At 45.5% G+C, this 21075-nt stretch overlaps 1 protein-coding gene across 4 annotated transcripts in view; it reads right to left on the bottom strand.

The window, feature by feature from the left end:
* LOC137331133 (B-cell scaffold protein with ankyrin repeats-like) overlaps window positions 1–21075 on the bottom strand; it is a 230899-nt gene that overhangs the window by 108058 nt on the left and 101766 nt on the right. For all 4 annotated transcript variants that reach the window (XM_067994740.1, XM_067994748.1, XM_067994756.1 and 1 more), the window contains exon 8: window positions 8118–8317. In XM_067994740.1, the coding sequence (XP_067850841.1) occupies window positions 8118–8317 (200 nt within the window). The remainder of the gene's footprint in view (window positions 1–8117; window positions 8318–21075) is intronic.

Here is a 21075-nt window from a genome sequence, read left to right as displayed (position 1 = left end):
CAGTAAAGGTAGCTGTGCTGAAAATATACCATAGGTGTACATTAAGTACACAGATTGTTGCTTGTGGGGAAGCATACAGCATCTGTAGAAGTTGGGAGAATTGTAGAATTAATTGGATGGATCGTGACTGAAACACGTTCCTTTAATATTTCTTTGCTGCAATTTCGACATACAGAGGAATGCCCAAATGCTGAGCCTCTCCACACAATCCATTATTGTTCCATTTAGCACTTGAGAAATGTTAAGAGGGATTAAAGTAGGGAGAGATTTCCATCCATCAGTATTAACACAAATGTTCACCGAGTGACCCTAATGGACCCTAATGGATTTTGAAGGGGGCATGAGACAGGATGGGGCTTTTTAACTCTTTCCCATGGTAAAAGACGGCACGACAAACCCACAATGGCCCAGATTTTGCTGGAGTGGGGGCACCTCGCTGCGTGCCATTAGTTAGACTTTATCCCCTCATCCATCAGCTTGAAAACATTTTGCACTACAAGTTGCTGGAAGTGTGAGCTGATTAAGGGGCATCTAGGACCTTAGTGAACGACAGGACCAACTGTCTATCGCCTTAATCAATGAGAAAGAAACAGAGGAATGACGGAGAAGGAAATAGAGTGAATTAGAGTCAAATCAGGTACAGGAAGGGAAATAAAAAGAGGGAAAGAAAGATTGGATGAAGAGAGAAAAAGGAGACAAAGGAAAAAATAAAAATTTTAAATTTTAAAAATCTCTAACAACAATTTACTACCTAAAGGACTGAGACTCCACAGTTTCAATTGTTCCCTTTCTGGGTGGGAGAGGTTGAGTGAACATTACAGGAGCATAAATCTCCTCATTAAAAGGGTCCTTCCGCTGTTCAGTACCAGCCCTAACTTTCTGCAGTGAGTTTAATGGGTAATTAATGTGCAAATGCAGCAATTTCATGAAACCCCCGGGGAGGTTGAGGGCGAGACGCTGTTTCCACGAGGTTAATGGCGGAGCAGAGCAAATCGTCCAGCAATTGCTGTTATTTTGGCAGCAAAAGTCTGGGCTATTATGAAAAACTTAAAATTCTACCAAGAGACAAACATTTCTTATTCATTTTTATGTTGATTTTTTTTTTAGCCAGCTTGATGGCTAAGTGCAATTGTACAACAGTTTTGATCAGTCCGTATATTTATATATTTTAGATTCTGCTGTTACTGTGAGTGAGTTGGTTAATTGGCCATGCATGCAGAGGAACAAGAATAAGAGGGTCACAGAGCTGGTCTTACTGGTGACCCCGGCTATCCAGACACGCATATGTGAACTATCCACCATTTTCTGCTCTAGATCTGCCGGGAGAGCTGCCAGCCCCTCCCATTCCCCCCCCCCAATCTACCCCCATCACCCCCCCCCCCAATCTACCCCATCCCCCCCCCCCCAATCTACCCCCATCACCCCCCCCAATCTACCCCATTCCCCCCCCCCAATCTACCCCCATCACCCCCCCCAATCTACCCCATCCCCCCCCCCCCAATCTACCCCCATCATCCCCCACCCCCGAACTCCCAGCTAGATTTCCAGCATTTACATCTGGCAGTAGTTTTATTTAAGTGTAATGCAGTGTGGAGATAGTGCACAGATCATGTAGTGACAGCACTTGGAGTGTAATTTAAACATGTTAGCATGTCGGGGATAATTAATTCATTCACGCACTTGTAGAGTTTTCTGAACTGCTTCCCGACGACAGCTTTAGCGTTACTTCAAGATAAAGTCCAAAGAAATGTGTTCGATTCCATGTAAACATGTGATGACAGTGCTGAATTGATGAGCCTCAGGTTATATCATTTGCACCAGACCGGACTTTACCCCAAGTGGAAGAGCAGGTCTGATTTGATATCCTTCAGGAACGCACTCAATTCTATTCACACCACAGATATCTCGCCCTGTTTAACGAGCAGCCCCAAACTGCCCCATTTTACAAGTCTTTCGGTGACGAAACAAAACTATTTGCAGGCTGGATATCGAGTGCTGAGAATGGGCCTGATCCCTGACTGTCCACTATTGGTACATGGAATGTGTCTGATCACTGATTGTTCACTATTGGTACATGGTAGGTGTTTGATCCCAGACTGTTCACTATTGGTACATGGTAGGTGTTTGATCCCAGACTGTTCACTATTGGTACATGGTAGGTGTTTGATCTCAGACTGTTCACTATTGGTACATGGTATGTGTCTGATCACTGATTGTTCACTATTGGTACATGGTAGGTGTTTGATCCCAGACTGTTCACTATTGGTACATGGTAGGTGTTTGATCTCAGACTGTTCACTATTGGTACATGGTAGGTGTTTGATCCCAGACTGTTCACTATTGGTACATGGTAGGTGTTTGATCTCAGACTGTTCACTATTGGTACATGGTAGGTGTTTGATCTCAGACTGTTCACTATTGGTACATGGTAGGTGTTTGATCTCAGACTGTTCACTATTGGTACATGGTATGTGTCTGATCACTGATTGTTCACTATTGGTACATGGTAGGTGTTTGATCTCAGACTGTTCACTATTGGTACATGGTAGGTGTTTGATCTCAGACTGTTCACTATTGGTACATGGTATGTGTCTGATCACTGATTGTTCACTATTGGTACATGGTAGGTGTTTGATCCCAGACTGTTCACTATTGGTACATGGTAGGTGTTTGATCTCAAACTGTTCACTATTGGTACATGGTAGGTGTTTGATCTCAGACTGTTCACTATTGGTACATGGTAGGTGTTTGATCTCAGACTGTTCACTATTGGTACATGGTAGGTGTTTGATCTCAGACTGTTCACTATTGGTACATGGTAGGTGTTTGATCTCAGACTGTTCACTATTGGTACATGGTAGGTGTTTGATCTCAGACTGTTCACTATTGGTACATGGTAGGTGTTTGATCTCAGACTGTTCACTATTGGTACATGGTAGGTGTTTGATCTCAGACTGTTCACTATTGGTACATGGCATGTATCTGATCCCGGGTGATCTGCTGGTAGTAAGAACTTGGCTTTGGTGTAAAACTTAACCAAATAAATGTCAAAAACACAGTCCATCCAAAAGCTAATTGTGAAACAGAAAGCTAAATAAATGGAAACATTGTCCCACATTAATTATATACCACTTAGCCAATTACAATGCTACAATTCAACATTAATAATGCATATTACCAGCCAAATACATTTGTGAGTCATTGCAAATGGAGAAACCATAATGTGAGGTTACACGGTTTGTTACTTTATGCAGTTTTAATGGAATTCCTAAAAGTAGATACATGGTTAGACACTGACCAATATGGGAGCATGCTATGGAAAAATGGTGGGCAGATTCTCACTTCATCAACAATTACTAATTTTTTCCGCATAATCCTCTCCTCTTCCCAAGACCTGAGTGCACACTCTGGGCTGATGCTGTATTATCTATCGGATGAGATAGTAACTGAGAATCCATTGCCTGTTCGGGTGGATGTAAAAGATCCCATGGCACTGCTTAAAGAAAAAATGGGAATTCTCCCAGTGTCCTGACAAATGTTTGCCCCTCAACCAATTCCACCAATTAACTAACTGGGCCTGGGATTGGACCGGGGCCATGTCCTGCTCTGTTTGGCTCAGCTACCTCTGCAGTTTTGTTTCTTTTCTGATATAGCTTTTGTGGTGAGGTTATCTGTACAAGAGGACGCTTAATAAAGAAAAGAAAGAATGAACTAGCAAGACCTCCTAAATCCACCTCCATAACATCGCCTGTCTCCACTCCTGCCTCAGCTCAGTTGCTGCTGAAACCCTCATCCATGCCTTTGTTACCTCCAGACTGGACTATTCCAATGCTCTCCTGGCCGGCCTCCCATCTTCCACCCTCCATAAACTTGAGCTCATCCAAAACTCTGCTGCCCCGTATCCTAACTCGCACCAAGTCCCGTTCACCCATCATCCCCTGTGCTCGCTGACCTACATTGGCTCCTGGCTTGGGAACGCCTCGATTTTAAAATTCTCATCCTTGTTTTCAAATCCCTCCGTGGCCTCGCCCCTCCCTATCTCTGTAACCTCCTCCAGCCCTACAAGTCTCCGAGATCTCTGTGCTCCTCCAATTCTGGCCTCTTGCGCATCCTCGATTTTAATCGCTCCACCATCGGCGGCCGTGCCTTCAGCTGCCTGGGCCCTAAGCTCTGGAATTCCCTCCTTAAACCTCTCTACCTCTCTCTCTTCCTATAAGATGCTCCTTAAAACCTACCTCTTTGACCAAGCTTGTCCTAATATCTCCTTATGTGGCTTGGTATCAAATTTTGTTTGATAATCGCTCCTGTGAAGCACCTTGGGGACGTTTTACTACGTTAAAGGCGCTATATAAATGCAAGTTGTTGTTGTTTTACAGTGCCTTTCACCAACTCAGGACATCCCAAAACGCTTTTTAGCCAATGAAGTATTTTTGAAGTGTAGTTACTGTTGTAACGTAGGAAACGCAGCAGCCAATGTGCGCACAGCAAGATCCCACTAACAGCAATGAGATAATGACCAGATAATCTGTTTTAGTGATGTTGATTTCAGGATAAATATTGGCCAGGGCACCAGGGAGAACTCTCCTGCTCTTCTTCGAAATAGTGCCATGGGATCTTTTACACCCACCTAAGAGGGCAGGCGGGGCCTCGGTTTAACATCTCATTTGAAAGACGACACCTCCAACAGTGCAGCACTCCCTCAGTACTGCACTGGGATTGTCAGCCTCGATTTTGCACTCAAGTCTCCGGAGTGGGATTTGAACCTACAACCTTCTGATCTGGGCAAAGAGCTGATATTTATCTTAGAATAATACACCACAGAAGGAGGCCCTTCGGTCCATTGTGCCTGTGCCAGCTCTTTGAAAGTTCTATCCAATTAGTCCCACTCCCCTGCTCTTCCCCATAGCCCTGTAAATTTTTCCCTTGTGAAAGTTTATCCAATTCCCTTTTGAAAGTTATTATTGAATCTGCTTCCACCGCCCTTTCAGGCAGCGCATTCCAGATCAGAACAACTCGCTGCGTAAAATTTTCAAACAAAATTTTCTTTCCTCATGTTGCCTCTGGTTCTTTTGCAAATTACTTTAAATCTTTGTCCTCTGGTTACTAATCCTTTTGCCACTGGAAACAGTTTCTCCTTATTTACTCTATCAAAACCCTTCATGATTTTGACCACCTCTATTAAATCTCCCCTTAACGGTCTCTGCTCTAAGGAAAACAATCCCAGCTTCTCCAGTCTCTCCACGTAACTGAAATCCCTCATCCCTGGTATCGTTCTGGTAAACCTCTTCTGCACCCTCTCCATGGCCTTGACATCCTTCCCAAAGTGTGTTCATTGATACACATTAGGATAAAGCACCTAAATCTGCCATTGCCATCACTTTGACAGAGAAAATTCTAAAGAAATTCCTGGCCTGCTTCTCACAGTCGACAATGACAGTGTTCAACCAAGTCTGTATCCTACCAATGATGGAAATTTGTAGCCATGTTTGATAGGCTGTAGAAAGAGAGAACTCACTCCTGAACCATTAAGTTTGCTGGAATGGAAAGAATTATTGCACATCACAGAACACCCTTTATTGTCATGGAGATAGGCTCATGGCCGAGTCCTCCATAAGGTTACAACCAGAACAGCACAAGAGTTGCAAACTGTATGTCAAGATTATTTATTAACCAAAAAGTTTGCATGGAAGCTTTCCATATCTCTGCCCCAATAAAGAGAAACAATGGAAAAACACAGCAGGCTAATTAGCATCTGAATAGACAAGAGATATGTTAAGTGGTAAACATAATGCAGGAAGGCGTCTTAGTAAGACTCATCAAAACAAAGAGCAGAGGGGAAAACAACAACAACTTGCATTTAAATAGCGCCTTTAATGTAGTAAAATGTCCCAAGGCGCTTTGCAGGAGCAACTATCAAACAGAATTTGACACTGAGCCACATAAGGAGATATTAGGACAGGTGACCAACAGTTTGGCCAAAGAGGTAGGTTTTAAGGAGCGTCTTAAAGGAGGAGAGAGAAGCAGAGAGGTTTAGGGAGGGAATTCCAGAGCTTAGGGCCTAGGCAGCTGAAGGCACGGCCCCCAATGGTGGAGCGATTAAAATCGGGGATGCGCAAGAGGCCAGAATTGGAGGAGCGTAGAGATCTCGGAGGGTTGTGGGGCTGGAGGTGGTTACAGAGCTAGGAAGGGGCGAGGCCATGGAGGGATTTCAAAACAAGGATGAGAATTTTAAAATCGAGGCGTTGCCGGACTGGGAGCCAATGTAGGTCAGTGAGCACAGGGGGTGATGGGTGAACGGGACTTGGTGCGAGTTAGATTCAGTTTGGTTGGAGCAGTGTAGGGGGCCACAGACAGAGAGACTGGAGAGAGAATAAGGAAGGGACCTTTCAACACTCTACCATTTCAAGGAAAAACCCTGATTTCTGAACAGACACCTGCAGTTTATAAGATGCAGACATACACCACACTGCATATAAAAGTGCTCTCCTAGCTTCCAAAATAGAAAAACAGAATATTTTTTAAATGATGAGAAACTATTAAATGTTGGTGTTCAGAGAAACTTGGGTGCCCTCGTACAAGAATCACAAATAGTTAGCATGCAGGTACAGCAAGCAATTAGGAAAGCAAATGGCATGTTGGCTTACATTGCAAAGGGGTTAGAGTACAAGAGTAAGGAAGTCTTACTACAATTTTACAGGGCTTTGGTAAGACCTCACCTGGAGTACTGTGTACAGTTTTGGTCTCCTTAGCTAAGGAAGGATATACTTGTTTTAGAGTTGGTGCAACAAAGGTTCACTAGATTGATTCCTGGGATGAGAGGATTGTCCTATGAGGAGAGATTGAGTAGAATGGGTCTATACTCTCTGGAGTTTAGAAGGATGAGAGGTGATCTCATTGAAATATAAGATTCCGAGGGGGTTTGACAGGGTAGATGCTGAGAGGTTGTTTCCCCTGGCTGGAGAGTCTAGAACTAGAGGGCACAGTCTCAGGATAAGGAGTCGGCCATTTAAGACTGAGAGGAGGAGGAATTTCTTCACTCGGAGGGTTGTGAATCTTTGGAATTCTCTACCCCAGAGGGCTGTGGATGCTGAGTCATTGAGTATATTCAAGGCTGAGATCGATAGATTTTTGGACTCTAGGGGAATCAAGGGATATGGGGATCGGGAGGGAAAGTGGAGTTGAGGTTGAAGATCAGCCATGATCTGATTGAATGGCGGAGCAGGCTCGAGGGGCCGAATGGCCTACTCCTGCTCCTATTTCTTATGTTCTTGTGTCAGTTTTAATGAAGAATCTCAACTTAACTCATTAACCTTTTACAGATGCTGAAATACTTCCAACATTTTCTAGTTTTATTTTGTATTTCCAGCACTCTCATTTTTTCTTTTCATCTGCACCATTTCCATATTCTCTGGAGTTTTCTATAGGGCAAGTGGTTACCTGGCACACCGTTTCTTGTCTGCAGAATTTCTGATGAATGAGGGTCATTAAAGCCTTCAACGTGCTACAAGAAGGCTCTGGCTTATTGTTGGCACACCAACGTGCAATCTGCATTCTCAACAATGACCAGGTTAACTTTGTGATTGTTCACTTCTGTTACATCACATCACTTAGGTCAAAAGAAAAAGGAAAGACTGAATTACACAGAACTTACAACATAGAAACAGGCCATTCGGCCCAACTGGTCTATGCCGGTGTTTATGCTCCACACGAGCCTCCTCCCACTTCATTTATTTCATCTCACCCTATCAGCATATCCTTCTATTCCTTTCTCCCTCATGTGTTTATCGAGCTTCCCCTTAAATCCATCTATACTATTCACCTCAACTACTCCTTGTGGGAGCAAGTTCCACATTCTCACCACTCTCTGGGTAAAGAAGCATCTCCTGAATTCCTTATTGGATTTATTAGTGACTATCTTATATTTATGACCTCTAGTTTTGGATTCCCCCACAAGTGGAAACATTTTCTCTACGTCTACCCTATCGAACCCTTTCATTATCTTAAAGGCCTCTCTCAGGTCACCCCTTAGCCTTCTCTTTTCTAGAGAACAGTTCAGTCTTTCCTGATCGTTATAACCTCTCAGTTCTGGTATCATCCGTGTAATTAAAATAACTTACTGTAAATTTATCTATGAGCTCTCGAACTTGCTGGAACCCATTCCTCTCAGCGAGCTCACTTGGGTTTTCTCCACGGGCGTTGAGGACTGCGCAGGCCTGTGCTGCTCCAGGGCATTTCAGGAGCAGAGTCGTGAGGTTCTGAAGTCCATTCTTGGCAGCAAAATGGAGGAGAGTTGGAAATTCATGATCATGATACAGACCTGGGTATCAATACAAAGTAGATAAATGTCAGTTCTGAGGGAAGGGGGGCGGATGGTGGGAGGAAACACAAGGGTAAATTTTTCAAGTAGGGATGCCCACATACTGATTAAGGAAAATAGCCCCGGATACATTCAAAGAAACCTCCTCCATTGCATCCGAATCGCATCCTTCATTTCTTTCCCGCTATTTGGTGTTCTATAACATACTCCCAAAATGACAATAGGTCTTTTATTATTTCATAATTCTGCCTAGATAGACTCCCCGTCTACCTCTCCTGAAAAAGGTATAGCAGGGAATATTTAGTTCCCAAACTCGTCCTGGTTGAAGCCAGGTTCTGTGTCAAGACGAGGACATCATGGGTGGAAAATTGGATAAGGGCCGTTTTTGGGCGCGGGTAGCATGACGCACTATTACTACTGTCTGTACGGAGTCTGAACGGAGATCAGACATTGCACATGTAAAACACAGATGCAGGTCCCATCCCTATGTTTACAAACTGTTGAGTTATGTTAAAACATTGAATAAAGGTTGCGCACCACTAAATCCCACATCCTCCAATCTGCACACCAGACCTCAGCTATCTGCTGATCTGAGTTGGTATCAGGCCTGTGAGAGTGCATGCACCAAGGTTCTCTGCTGAAGCAGTAAAGACTTTGGGTGCAAGAGGTGGACAGAAGGAGGGACATCCTATATCCGCGGGGGGGGGGGGGGGGTGGGGGGGGCAAGAGGCCCTCCAGACATACGCTCAAAAGGCAGTGGGAGGCAGCGGGGGACGAAGTCAATGCCAGGCTCACAGAATCATGAAGATGGACGCAGTGCAGGAAGAAGCTCAATGCTTTGACATGAGTGGTCAAGGTGAGTGAGGTCAACTGTCAAGTGGTGTCTCCGACCAACTGCACCACACACTACACCCCCATCACCCACACACCAATAAACTCTCTCCATCAGTACTCAACTCTTCCAACCAGATTCTTCCTCTCACCATTACACATTACCACTGTTGCAAGTCGCCCACCCACAACTCACAGGCCACACACACGTGCAGCTATTCTACCATGACAGGCACATCACCCAGACACACGTCCCGCTTTCTTGCAGGAGAAGGTGGCGCATATCAAGAGGCAGCAAGTGGCCGTGGCATTTAGCCCCTCGAGCCTGTTCCGCCATTCAATGAGATCATGCTGGACCTGTGACCTAACTCCATATGCCTGCCTTAGCCCCATATCCCTTAACACCCTTGGTTCACAGAAATCTATCAATCTCAGATTTGGAATTCACAAGTGAGCTAGGATCAACTGCCATTTGCAGAACAGCGTTCCAAACTTCTCCCACCCTTTGAGTGTAGAAGCATTTCCTAACTTCACTCCTGCACGTCCTGGCTCTAAATGTTTGGCTATGTCCCCGCGTCCCAGTATTCAAGCCTAGGAGCCTCCAAAAACAGGTACAAATGATTCAGCAGCCAGAAGCAATAATCCAGCCACTAGCCTGTAATTCCTGGATGATCCCTTTAAATAGCACTGATGGGGGTCCTCCAGGCACTCTAAGACATATTCAGATGGTCGGGATCAAGACTGTGCGTTGAGTTTAACGTTAAGTCCCAAAATGGTGTCTATCGCTTTAAATCAGCGTTGCACACTGATTGTATCCATTTTCTCCCTGCTTTACATGATTCCAGCGTTCGTTATCTGCGCCTGCGCTAACTCCTATACCAAGATGGCGTCTGGCACACGTCACGCTGGAAACGTCCCTGCGCAGCCCAGACGCCATCTTGGATGTCGGAGAGGCCGTGTAGCGCTGAAACAATTAGTGGCTGTAGTTGATCAACTTTATTTCCAATGTTTTGCATATTCACTTTAAAAACCGTAACCCTGACGCATTCATATTTTGTAATGCTCATTCCTTTCTGCTTCTACCTCACTCTATCCTTCCCATTTGTAATTGCTAAAATGCAAGATATAGAAGCAATTAGAAAAATGTGACAGCTGGTACTTAACATTATTAGATTGAAATTTGATGACACTGGAGAATAATTCCATAAACACACTCTGCACAACTCCTAACTGCCTGGAAAACTCTCGGCGTATTTCTGCAGAATCTACTCTTCCTTCTGCCTTTGCTTTCCCTTCACTGTATTTATTCTCAACTCCTTTCCCAGCATTTATTAGTTTAAATTCTGCCCGACTCTATTTACCCTTTCTATGAGGACATCAGTATGGGTTTGGTTTAGATGAAGGCCCAACAGATAATAGGAGGTTAAACATGACAAAAGAGGCTTAGTGAACAGTATGGGGAGTGAGCAGGACGGTGGGGCTGGACCAGTTGGCTCATAAGGTGAAAAACACCGGTGCAGATTTGATGGGCCGAGTGGCCTGTTTCTGTGCTTTATTATTCCATAAAAATGTTGAAATTCGGCTATCATGTGTCTATTTGGGGTTAGTGCCTATCACTGATTCTAAAAATGCTTCAGTTTCATCACTGAACCATACGTTTTCAATATCACAGTTTTCTTGAATTTTCCAAAATCTCATTATTTTAATGACCACTTTGTGGATAAAAAGAATGGTATTTTCTTAGCTTTGATCTGCAAAAATATACCTAGATTTTTCCAGACATATAGGAACAGGAGTAGGCCATTCAGCCCCTCGAGCCTGCTCCGCCATTTGATAAGATCATGGCTGATCTGTGATCTAACTCCATATACCTGCCTTTGGCCCATATCCCTTAATACCTTTGGTTGCTAAAAAGCTATCTATCTCACATTTAAATTTAGCAATTGAGCTAGTATCAATTGCCGTTTGCGGAAGAGAGTTCCAAACTTCTACCACCCTTTGTGTGTAGAAATGTTTTCTAATCTCACTCCTGAAAGGTCTGGCTCTAATTTTTAGACTGTGCCCCCTACTCCTAGAATCCCCAACCAGCGGAAATAGTTTCTCTCTATCCAACCTATCTGTTCCCCTTAATATCATATAAACTTCGATCAGATCACCCCTTAACCTTCGAAACTCTAGAGAATACAACCCCAATTTGTGTAATCTCTCCTCGTAACTTAACCCTTGAAGTCCGGGTATCATTCTAGTAAACCTACGCTGCACTCCCTCCAAGGCCAATATGTCCTTCCGAAGGTGCGGTGCCCAGAACTGCTCACAGTACTCCAGTTAGGAGTTGTGCAGAGTGTGTTTATGGAATTATTCTCCAGTGTCATCAAATTTCAATCTAATAATGTTAAGTACCAGCTGTCACATTTTTCTAGTTGCTTCTATATCTTGCATTTTAGCAATTACAAAAATTACTCATCTCATGAGCTAACTCAGAAGGTCATTTAATTTGATTAACGTGAGGCCAAATATTAAGTGAAGATACTCGCAGATAAATCCATGATAGCAAGTTGCTTCATAAATCCAAACTATAAACACGGCACAGCATGTCATAAAGAAAGTGATGTTACAGCATGCTTAACAAGTTGGAAACAGGAGACACTAAACAACTAGATGTTGTCAAAGGTGTTCCTCTCATAGAATCGTACAATTTCACAGCTCAGAAGGAGGCCATTTGGCCCATCATGTCTGTGCCAGCTCCGTGAAAGAGCTATTCATCTATTCAAATGCATTTATTAATAAAACTTGGATTAATCCCTTCACCATAGCTCTCCTTATTCTTTTGAGTGTAGGTCATCCTCCATATACCAGTGAAATAGTTACTCTTTTTTATTTATCATAGAATCTTACAGCACAAAGGGAGGTCATTCGGCCCATCGTGCCTGTGCTGGCTCTTTGAAAGAGCTATCCAATTAGTCCCACTCCCCCTGCCCTTTTCCCATAGCCCTGTAATTTTTTCCTGTTTAAGTATATATCCAATTCCCTTTTGAAAGTTACTGTTGAATCTGCTTCCACTGCCCTTTCAGGCAGCGCGTTCCAGTGACAATGTGATGTTCACCAGTCAGACAAGAGCTTTTTGAAGAAGTTCATTGCTTCTTATAAAAAGGGAACAAAACTTAACCTCCACGTATTCTGAAAATAAACGATTTTGCAACATTTCACACTGATAGAGCAAGCAGCGGGATCTCATAAGATTCACTCACACGAACATACGGAATTGATGGGCAGGAATAGACCAGCTGGTCCATCGAGACTGCCCCACACCACGATGGCCAGAGCATCATGACTAAACACTTCTGCCCACTCCCCTCCTTGCTGGATTACATATTCAATGACTACAGGGGTTTATCCTCTGCCAGGCCTCAGACTAGGTCTGACCAAGAGCTTGGACAGCAAAATGAGATTAATAACCTGCTCCATGTTAAATTTCCCTGCTGACAGGAGGCTCCATTAACCAGGAGCATTAATAAACTTCTGCACAGTCAGTATCGGGGCGGACTGGCCATATGAGATAGCGAGAGATTTACCAAGTGTTCCCATGAATGCTTCCCCTCAACAACAACAACTTGCATTTATACAGCGCCTTTAACATAGTAAAACGCCCCAAGGCGAGTCACAGGAGCGATTATCAAACAAGATTTGACACCGAGCCACGTAAGGAGATATTAGGACAGGTGAACAAAAGCTTGGTCAAAGAGGCAGGTTTTAAGGAGCGTCTTAAAAGGAGGAGAGAGAGGTAGAGAGGGGGAGAGGTTTAGGGAGGGAATTCCAGAGCTTAGGGCCTAGGCAGCTGATCGCAAAGTCGCCAATGGTGAAGTGATGAAAATCGGAGGAGCGCTGAGATCTCGGAGAATTGTAGGGCCGTGTTTCCAACATTACACCAGTGACTACACTTCAAAAATACTTAATTGGCTGTAAAGCTCTTTGGGACGTCCTGAGGTCATGTAAGGTGCTATAGAAATGCAAGTCTTTCTTTCATTGTAGCAGGTAGACAGTCAAAATCTTTTCCCAAAGGTAGGGGAGTCTATAACGAGGGGGCATAGATTTAAGGTGAGAGGGGAGAGATACAAAAGGGTCCAGAGGGGCAATTTTTTCACTCAAAGGGTGGTGAGTGTCTGGAACGAGCTGCCAGAGGCAGTAGTAGAGGCGGGTACAATTTTGTCTTTTAAAAAGCATTTGGACAGTTACATGGGTAAGATGGGTATAGAGGGATATGGGCCAAGTGCAGGCAATTGGGACTAGCTTAGTGGTATAAAGTGGGCGACATGGACATGTTGGGCCGAAGGGCCTGTTTCCATGTTGTAAACTTCTATGATTCTATGATTCTATGGGATAAGGAAGTTGTGCAGCAAGTCTTGCTTAACAGCCTCACACGTGTGGAAATCGCGGGTGCGATGTCCCGATTTCCCGGCCTGGATTGTGTGCCCATGCTTTCCTGACCTGCAAGGATACCCGCCGATGGGCCCAACTTCGAAAGTTGGGAGTTAACCCGACTAAAGATATCTCAGGCCTTCCTCAGGAGCAGAATCCTCGGCACAGCATTCTCGTTTGTGTGCAGCTGTGTGATGGAAAAATCTAATTCATAAAATTGAATTTCCATGAGAATGTGGGCAGCACCTGCTTCATAGTCCCTCTACTTGTAGGCTGACTTCATTGTGGTTAAGTTTTATATTAAAAAAAAATGATTGCATGTAGGAACTGCTATTTAAAGTATTTGATCACTTAGCAACAATAATGGACAGGCTAGGATCCAGCTTTTTGAAAGGATTTAGTCCCCTTATTTTCTGAATCTAGTGTTCCCTGAACTATTATAATTAACAATGGGATACAATCAAAGAGTAAGCTTTTTTCTGGACACCTTTTCTTCAACAAAAATCATGTGGTTTCTTTTGTTAAGGGCATCAAAGAATGACAGGAATTAGAAGGTATTTACTTATTATTCAGTGTCAGGCTCAATATCCCATGGAGAATGACTATTAAAAATGATGAATTTAATTTATTTTTCTGAGGCTTCTCCAAAAGGATAAAATGGACTTGTATTAAATTAGAACGATGCGGATATCCAATTAGCTTTATGTAAAATAAGGGTATTGAAATTGGAGGAGAGTTTTCCCTCTGACAGAGTTGGTGTAAAGGACTGCGAGGGTGTTTCGCAGGAGGATCGAGCGCACGTGAAGGACCCCGATGGATTCTCACTCCGTATAAGCGAGTGGAAGGAAATCTCGGCAGGCTCCATTACACCATCGAATCGTTCCCCCCTCCCACCCCGATCTTCCTCGATGTGCTGCCCCCCCTCCCCCACCCACTCAGGAGATTCTTTACACCAACGCAATGAGAGGAATGACTCTTAGCTGTGTAGTTACTGTAAGTGAAAGGACGAATGGAATTACCATCGCCCACACAAAGGAGAGATTCATCTATAATTGGGGCGATACTATGGACGTCGGCAGACAGGAAATCATGGGCCGCATCCTCACCATTTCTCCGACCCACGTCCCCTGCAATGGAAGCACTGAATTGGGATGAGGGGATTCGCTCCTGCGATTCTCCTCACTAAAAGATTCCTGTCTCAGCTAGTCCATTCAGGAGGATGAGCAGGAAGATCCCATACAGGCAATCCAATAATCAAAGGATTGGTCACCCATTGTCCCTCTTTGCCTTTTTACCAGTGACTCCACCACATAGGCCCATTACACTTGGGAGCAGACATTTGAAAAAAAAATCTATAACACAAATTTATACAATATAATCTTTTGTCAAAGTAAATAAAGTACATTATTAATTCAAGGATCTTAGCAATAGGCTGTAACACACGAGCAATCTCCAGGCGAGGTAACAGTCTGGATTACCAGTTCAGACAGCTACACGGAGAATGCTTTCATTCAGAGTTTGACGGTTAGTAAAATTTAACGTTAGAAATTCCAAGGGCGCGGTTATGATGTCAGAATTGATGCGTGACAAGATTCCCAGCCGCCATTTTGATACAGTGTTAATCCAGATTTCAGAGAATTACACAGAATTTGCAGCACAGAAACAGGCCATTCGGCCCAACTGGTCTATGCCGGCGTTTATGCTCCACACGAGCCTCCTCCCTCCCTACTTCATCTCACCCTATCAGCATATCCTTCTATTCCTTTCTCCCTCATGTGTTTATCCAGCTTCCCCTGAAATGTATCTATACTTTTTGTCTCAACTACTCCTTGTGGGAGCGAGTTCCACATTCTCACCACTCTCTGGGTAAAGAAGTTTCTCCTGAATTCCCTATTGGATTTATTAGTGACTCTTATATTTATGGCCCCTGGTTCTGGTCTGCCTCGCAAGTGGAAACATCTTCTCTACGTCTACCCTATCAAACCCCTTCACAATTTTAAAGACCTCTATCAGATCACCCCTCAGTCTTGTCTTTTCCAGAGAAAAGAGTCCCAGCCTGTTCAATCTTCCCTGATAGTTGTAACCTCTCAGTTCTGGTATCATCCTTGTGAATATATAGGAACATAGGAACAGGAGTAGGCCATTCAGCCCCTCGTGCCTGCTCCGCCATTTGATAAGATCATGGCTGATCTGTGATCTAACTCCATATACCTGCCTTTGGCCCATATCCCTTAATACCTTTGATTGCCAAAAAGCTATCTATCTCACATTTAAATTTAGCAATTGAGTATCAATTGCCGTTTGCGGAAGAGAGTTCCAAACTTCTACCACCCTTTGTGTGTAGAAATGTTTTCTAATCTCACTCCTGAAAGGTCTGGCTCTAATTTTTAGACTGTGCCCCCTACTCCTAGACTCCCCAACCAGCGGAAATAGTTTATCTCTATCCACCCTATCTGTTCCCCTTAATATCTTATAAACTTCGATCAGATCACCCCTTAACCTTCGAAATTCCAGAGAATACAACCCCAATTTGTGTAATCTCTCCTCGTAACTTAACCCTTGAAGTCCAGGTATCATTCTAGTAAACCTACGCTGCACTCCCTCCAAGGCCAATATGTCCTTCCGAAGGTGCGGTGCCCAGAACTGCTCACAGTACTCCAGGTGCGGTCTAACCAGGGTTTTGTATAGCTGCAGTATAACTTCTGCCCCCTTGTACTCTAGTCCTCTAGATATAAAGGCCAACATTCCATTTGCCTTCTTGATTATTTTCTGCACCTGTTCATGACACTTCAATGATCTATGTACCTGAACCCCTAAGTCCCTTTGGACATCCACTGTTTTTAACTTTTTACCATTTAGAAAGTACCCTGTTCTATCCTTTTTTGATCCAAAGTGGATGACCTCACATTTGCCTACATTGAATTCCATTTGCCACAGTTTTGCCCATTCACCTAATCTATCAATATCGCTTTGTAATTTTATGTTTTCATCTACACTGCTTACAATGCCACCAATCTTTGTGTCATCGGCAAACTTAGATATGAGACTTTCTGTGCCCTCATCTAAGTCGTTAATCATTTCTTTGCATTTTCTCCAGTGTCTCTATATTTCCTACCAGGAAATTGGCAAGTCAACTCATTTAAATATTCAGAGGCGGGTAGTCAAATGTAGGCCACAGTTACCCTGGGGTGGGAGTTGGGGGAGGGGTGAGGTGGGGGTGGGGGGGTGAGGGGAGGAGGGGTCAAATCATCGGGGGTGGGGCGGGAAGGAAAATTGAGATTGAGAAATGTAGACTTGGCGCAGTAGCGGGATTTAAAACTTGCCTCCAGTTAACAGGGGCAACAGCGGGAAACAAGGAAGCTTCTCCCGCCTGGGAGCCCCAGCGCGGGCGCAGGGGGTGAAAAGGCCACATTTATTTTGTGCTCAAAACTGACATTTGATGTGTTTTGACAACTGTTACTCTTGTTTATGTGTCTTTAGATCCCAGTAGGACCAGGATGAGAGGGTGTGATTCCCATCTCTTAAAACTTTCCTGATAAAACAGAATCAATTTACAACACAGATTTTTTCTACATAGAATTTACGGCAAAGAAACAGGCCATTCGGCCCAACAGGTCTATGCTGGTGTTTATGCTCCACACGAGCCTCCTCCCTCCCTACTTCATCTCACCCTATCAGCATATCCTTCTATTCCTTTCTCCCTCGTGTGTTTATCTAACTTCCCCTTAAATGCATTTTAATTGTATCAAACACTCGATGCTCAGGAAACCACATCCCCATTTATTCACTCACGGCACTGCTGCAGAGGATAAAAATTTCTCCCTCCACGGACGCTGCCTGACCTGCTGAGCGTTTCCAACATTTTCTGTTTTTATTTCAGATTTCCAGCGTCCGCAGTATTTTGCTTTTGTGTGTTCGCTTCTGAAATGTTTTTATTTAGAATTACAGGGGCTAACAGAAAAATATTAGCCTGCTAATATGTTCAGAAAATACCTTTGGACTTTAGCCATTGTTACTAAACAACGAAAATCAGGTTTCTGGCTAATTCCATCATTGAATTATTCTTATGTGCTTATCCCCTAATAAAATCCCTGACTTCCTAAGGCAATCGAAACGAAGAACTAAATGAATTAATCACAAGTGATTGAGCCTCGGCCCACTTTAATAAATAAGTAATAATCCCGGCTACATTTTGATTGAACTACATATTAAAATCTCATTGCTTGAGAAGCTCTTAACAATGTAGCAGGAATATTTACAATGGAGTGACTGTTTGAAGATTACAGGGTATGGAAAGGTTAATGAAGGAGGGGAGGGTAAAATACAATCTTCAGTCAGGGATCAGGCCTTGGCGAGACCGAGCCTGCACTTGTTTTAATGGTGGGACGTTTCCCTTTCACGGTGTGACTTCTGCCTGAAACCCCTTCCCGTTGACACCCAGATAAGGGGCACCGACAGATGCTTTCTGAAGACTGCGAATCTCCTCCAGCTGCAAATTTGCGCTCTGCTTTCTGGGGCTGTAGGATGGAGCGATCACTGTGCATCATGTAAACCGGTTACATTGGCCCCGGTTTTCAAATCAAATTGCCGGTGCGTTGGGAGGGGGCGGGGGGGGCTATGAAAATCGGGAAAATCCTGAGTGGATTCGGAAACCGGCCCCAAACCACCGACTTCTGGGTTTCCCACAGACGCACCTGTGTGCAGAACTATCATCCCATTGGCGATTAAAGCCGGCGGAATGATAGTTAAAGAACCAGATGTACCTCATTGAGGTTCTTAAAGTACTTTATTTCCGAAAGAGTAGATCGTTAAAATGATTTTAAACTTACTTGGGCGGCTTTCCCATGGCTTCCGATTCATGCCTGGTGAAACCAGGTGCACCCCCTGCTCTGATGTCTGATGTCCCCCTCTCCCCCCGATGTCACTCTCTCCAATGTCCCTCTCAGCCCTTGATGTCTCCCTCACCAATCTCCCCCTCTCCCCCCCCCCCGATCTCCCCCCCCGATCTCCCCCTCTCTCCCCGATCTCCCCTCTCTCCCCCCCGATCTCCCCTTCTCCCCCCCGATCTCCCCTCTCTCCCCCCCGATCTCCCCTCTCTCCCCCCCGATCTCCCCTTCTCCCCCCGATCTCCCCCCGATCTCCCCTTCTCAACCCCCGATCACCCCCTCTCCCCCTCTCTCCCCGATCTCCCCTCTCTCCCCCACGATCTCCCCCTCTCCACCCCCGATCTCCCCCTCTCTCCCCGATCTCCCCTCTCTCCCCCCCGATCTCCCCCTCTCCACCCCCGATCTCCCCCTCTCTCCCCGATTTTCCCCTCTCCCCCCGATCTCCCCTTCTCCCCCCCGATCTCCCCCCCGATCTCCCCTTCTCACCCCCCGATCTCCCCCTCTCTTCCCCCTGATCTCCCCTTCTCCCCCCCGATCTCTCCCTCTTCCCCAATCTTCCCCTCTCCCTCGATCTTCCCCTTCCCCCTAATCTTCCCCTCTCACCCCCCAATTTTACCCTCTCCACCCCAATCTCCCTCTCTCTCCCCCCCGATCTCTCCCTCTCCCCCGTCTTCCCCTCTCCCCCGATCTTCCCCTCTCCCCCGATCTTCCCCTTCCCCCCGATCTCCCCGTCTCTCCCCCTCTCCCCCTCTCTCCCCCCTGATCTCCCCTTCTCCCCCCTGATCTCTCCCTCTCCCCCGATCCTCCCCTCTACCTCGATCTACCCCTTCCCCCGATCTCCCCCCTTCCCCGATCTTCCTCTTTCACCCCCCCAATTTTCCCCTCTCTCCCCCCGATCTCCCCCTCTCTCCCCGATCTCCCCCTCTCTCCCCCCATCTCCCCTTCTCACCCCCCGATCTCCCCCCTCCCCCTCTCTCCCCCCTGATCTCCCCCTCTCCCCCGATCTCCCCCTCTCTCCCCGATCTCCCCCTCTCTCCCCCCTCTCTCCCCTTCTCCCCCCCCGATCTCTCCCTCTCCCCCGATCCTCCCCCTCCCTCGATCTACCCCTTCCCCCCAATCTCCCCCTCCCCGATCTTCCCCCCCCCCCCCAGATATTCAGCGTCCTCCTCTCTCTGTTCCAGTACTGGATGATGTCTCTCTCTCTTTCTCTCCCCCCCCCACCCGCCCCCCCGATGTTGCATCCCCTGTCCGCAGCCAGCCTGTCAATCAGGGACTGCCGGGCGCCAAACCCGGAGATAACTTTAATCACCATGGGTTACGATGCGATGGCGTTGGAGAAGGGAAGTTTTGTTTCTGCGGGTTTGCCACACGCACCTTCACCCCCCCGACCCCCCCCGACCCCCCCCCGACCCCCCCCGACCCGCCCCGACCCCCGCTGCCAACCCGTCACCATTTCAAAACTGAGCCCATTGAATTTGGATTTCTCTCTAACATGAAAGATTGCTCGATGCAGTTTTACATTAATTATCATCTTTTTCATCTGCCTGTTTATCACTGGGATCGATCCACCTGTTTCACTCCTGGATATTAATTAGACGCACTGAGCATTATTCGGTTTTGAATGCACACTCCCGGTGAATGTAATTTTGTCGGTAATACTGATAAAAACAAGCAGAGAACCTTAACACTCCCACATTAATAATCCTCCAGCACACTGGCCCCGATCTTGCTGGAGTCGGGCCTCTCCCGGAGCGTTCCCGTTAGTTACACTTTTATCTGCACCCTTCAGCGCAAAAATGTTTTCTGCCGTAACTTGCTGGGAGTTCGAGCTGATCACGGGGCGGGGCGGGGGCAATGGGGCGTCCGGGACCTCAGTGAACGACGGGACCAACAGTCTGTCTCCTCAATCAGTGAGATTTAAGGATTGAGAAAGAAACAGAGGAACGACGGAGAAGGAGAAATAAAGAGAGGGAAAGATTGGATTAAGAGAGAGAGAAAAAAGAGAGAAAGGAAAACTAAGAACATTTTTTAAAATTTAAAATTTTAAGTTTAAAATGTTCCCTTTCTGGGCTGGGGAGGTTGAGTGAACATTGCAGGAACATAAATCTCCATTAAAAGGGTCCTTACGCTGTTAAGTACCGGCCCTAACTTTCTGTGGCGAATTTAATGGGTAATTAATGCGCAAATGCAGCAATTTCATGAAACTCACGGGGAGGTCGAGGGTGAGATGCCGTTTCCGTGAGGTTAACGCAAAGCGGAGCAAATCATCCAGTGACTTGTGGCGATTCGCAACTCACGGGAAATCTCTTCCTCGCCACAAATTGCTGGACGATTTACACAATAATAACAGCGAGCGCCATTAAACTCATTGTTACTTATCATAGAATCATAGAAGTTTACAACATGGAAACAGGCCCTTCGGCCCAACATGTCCATGTCGCCCAGTTTATACCACTAAGCTAGTCCCAATTGCCTGCACTTGGCCCATATCCCTCTATACCCATCTTACCCATGTAACTGTCCAAATGCTTTTTAAAAGACAAAATTGTACCCGCCTCTACTACTGCCTCTGGCAGCTCGTTCCAGACACTCACCACCCTTTGAGTGAAAAAATTGCCCCTCTGG

This window comes from Heptranchias perlo, chromosome 1 (genome assembly GCF_035084215.1).
Source record: "Heptranchias perlo isolate sHepPer1 chromosome 1, sHepPer1.hap1, whole genome shotgun sequence".
Taxonomy (NCBI): domain Eukaryota; kingdom Metazoa; phylum Chordata; class Chondrichthyes; order Hexanchiformes; family Hexanchidae; genus Heptranchias; species Heptranchias perlo.
The sequence above is the reverse complement of the archived record's forward strand: the minus strand, read 5'-3'. Positions and strand labels throughout refer to the sequence as shown.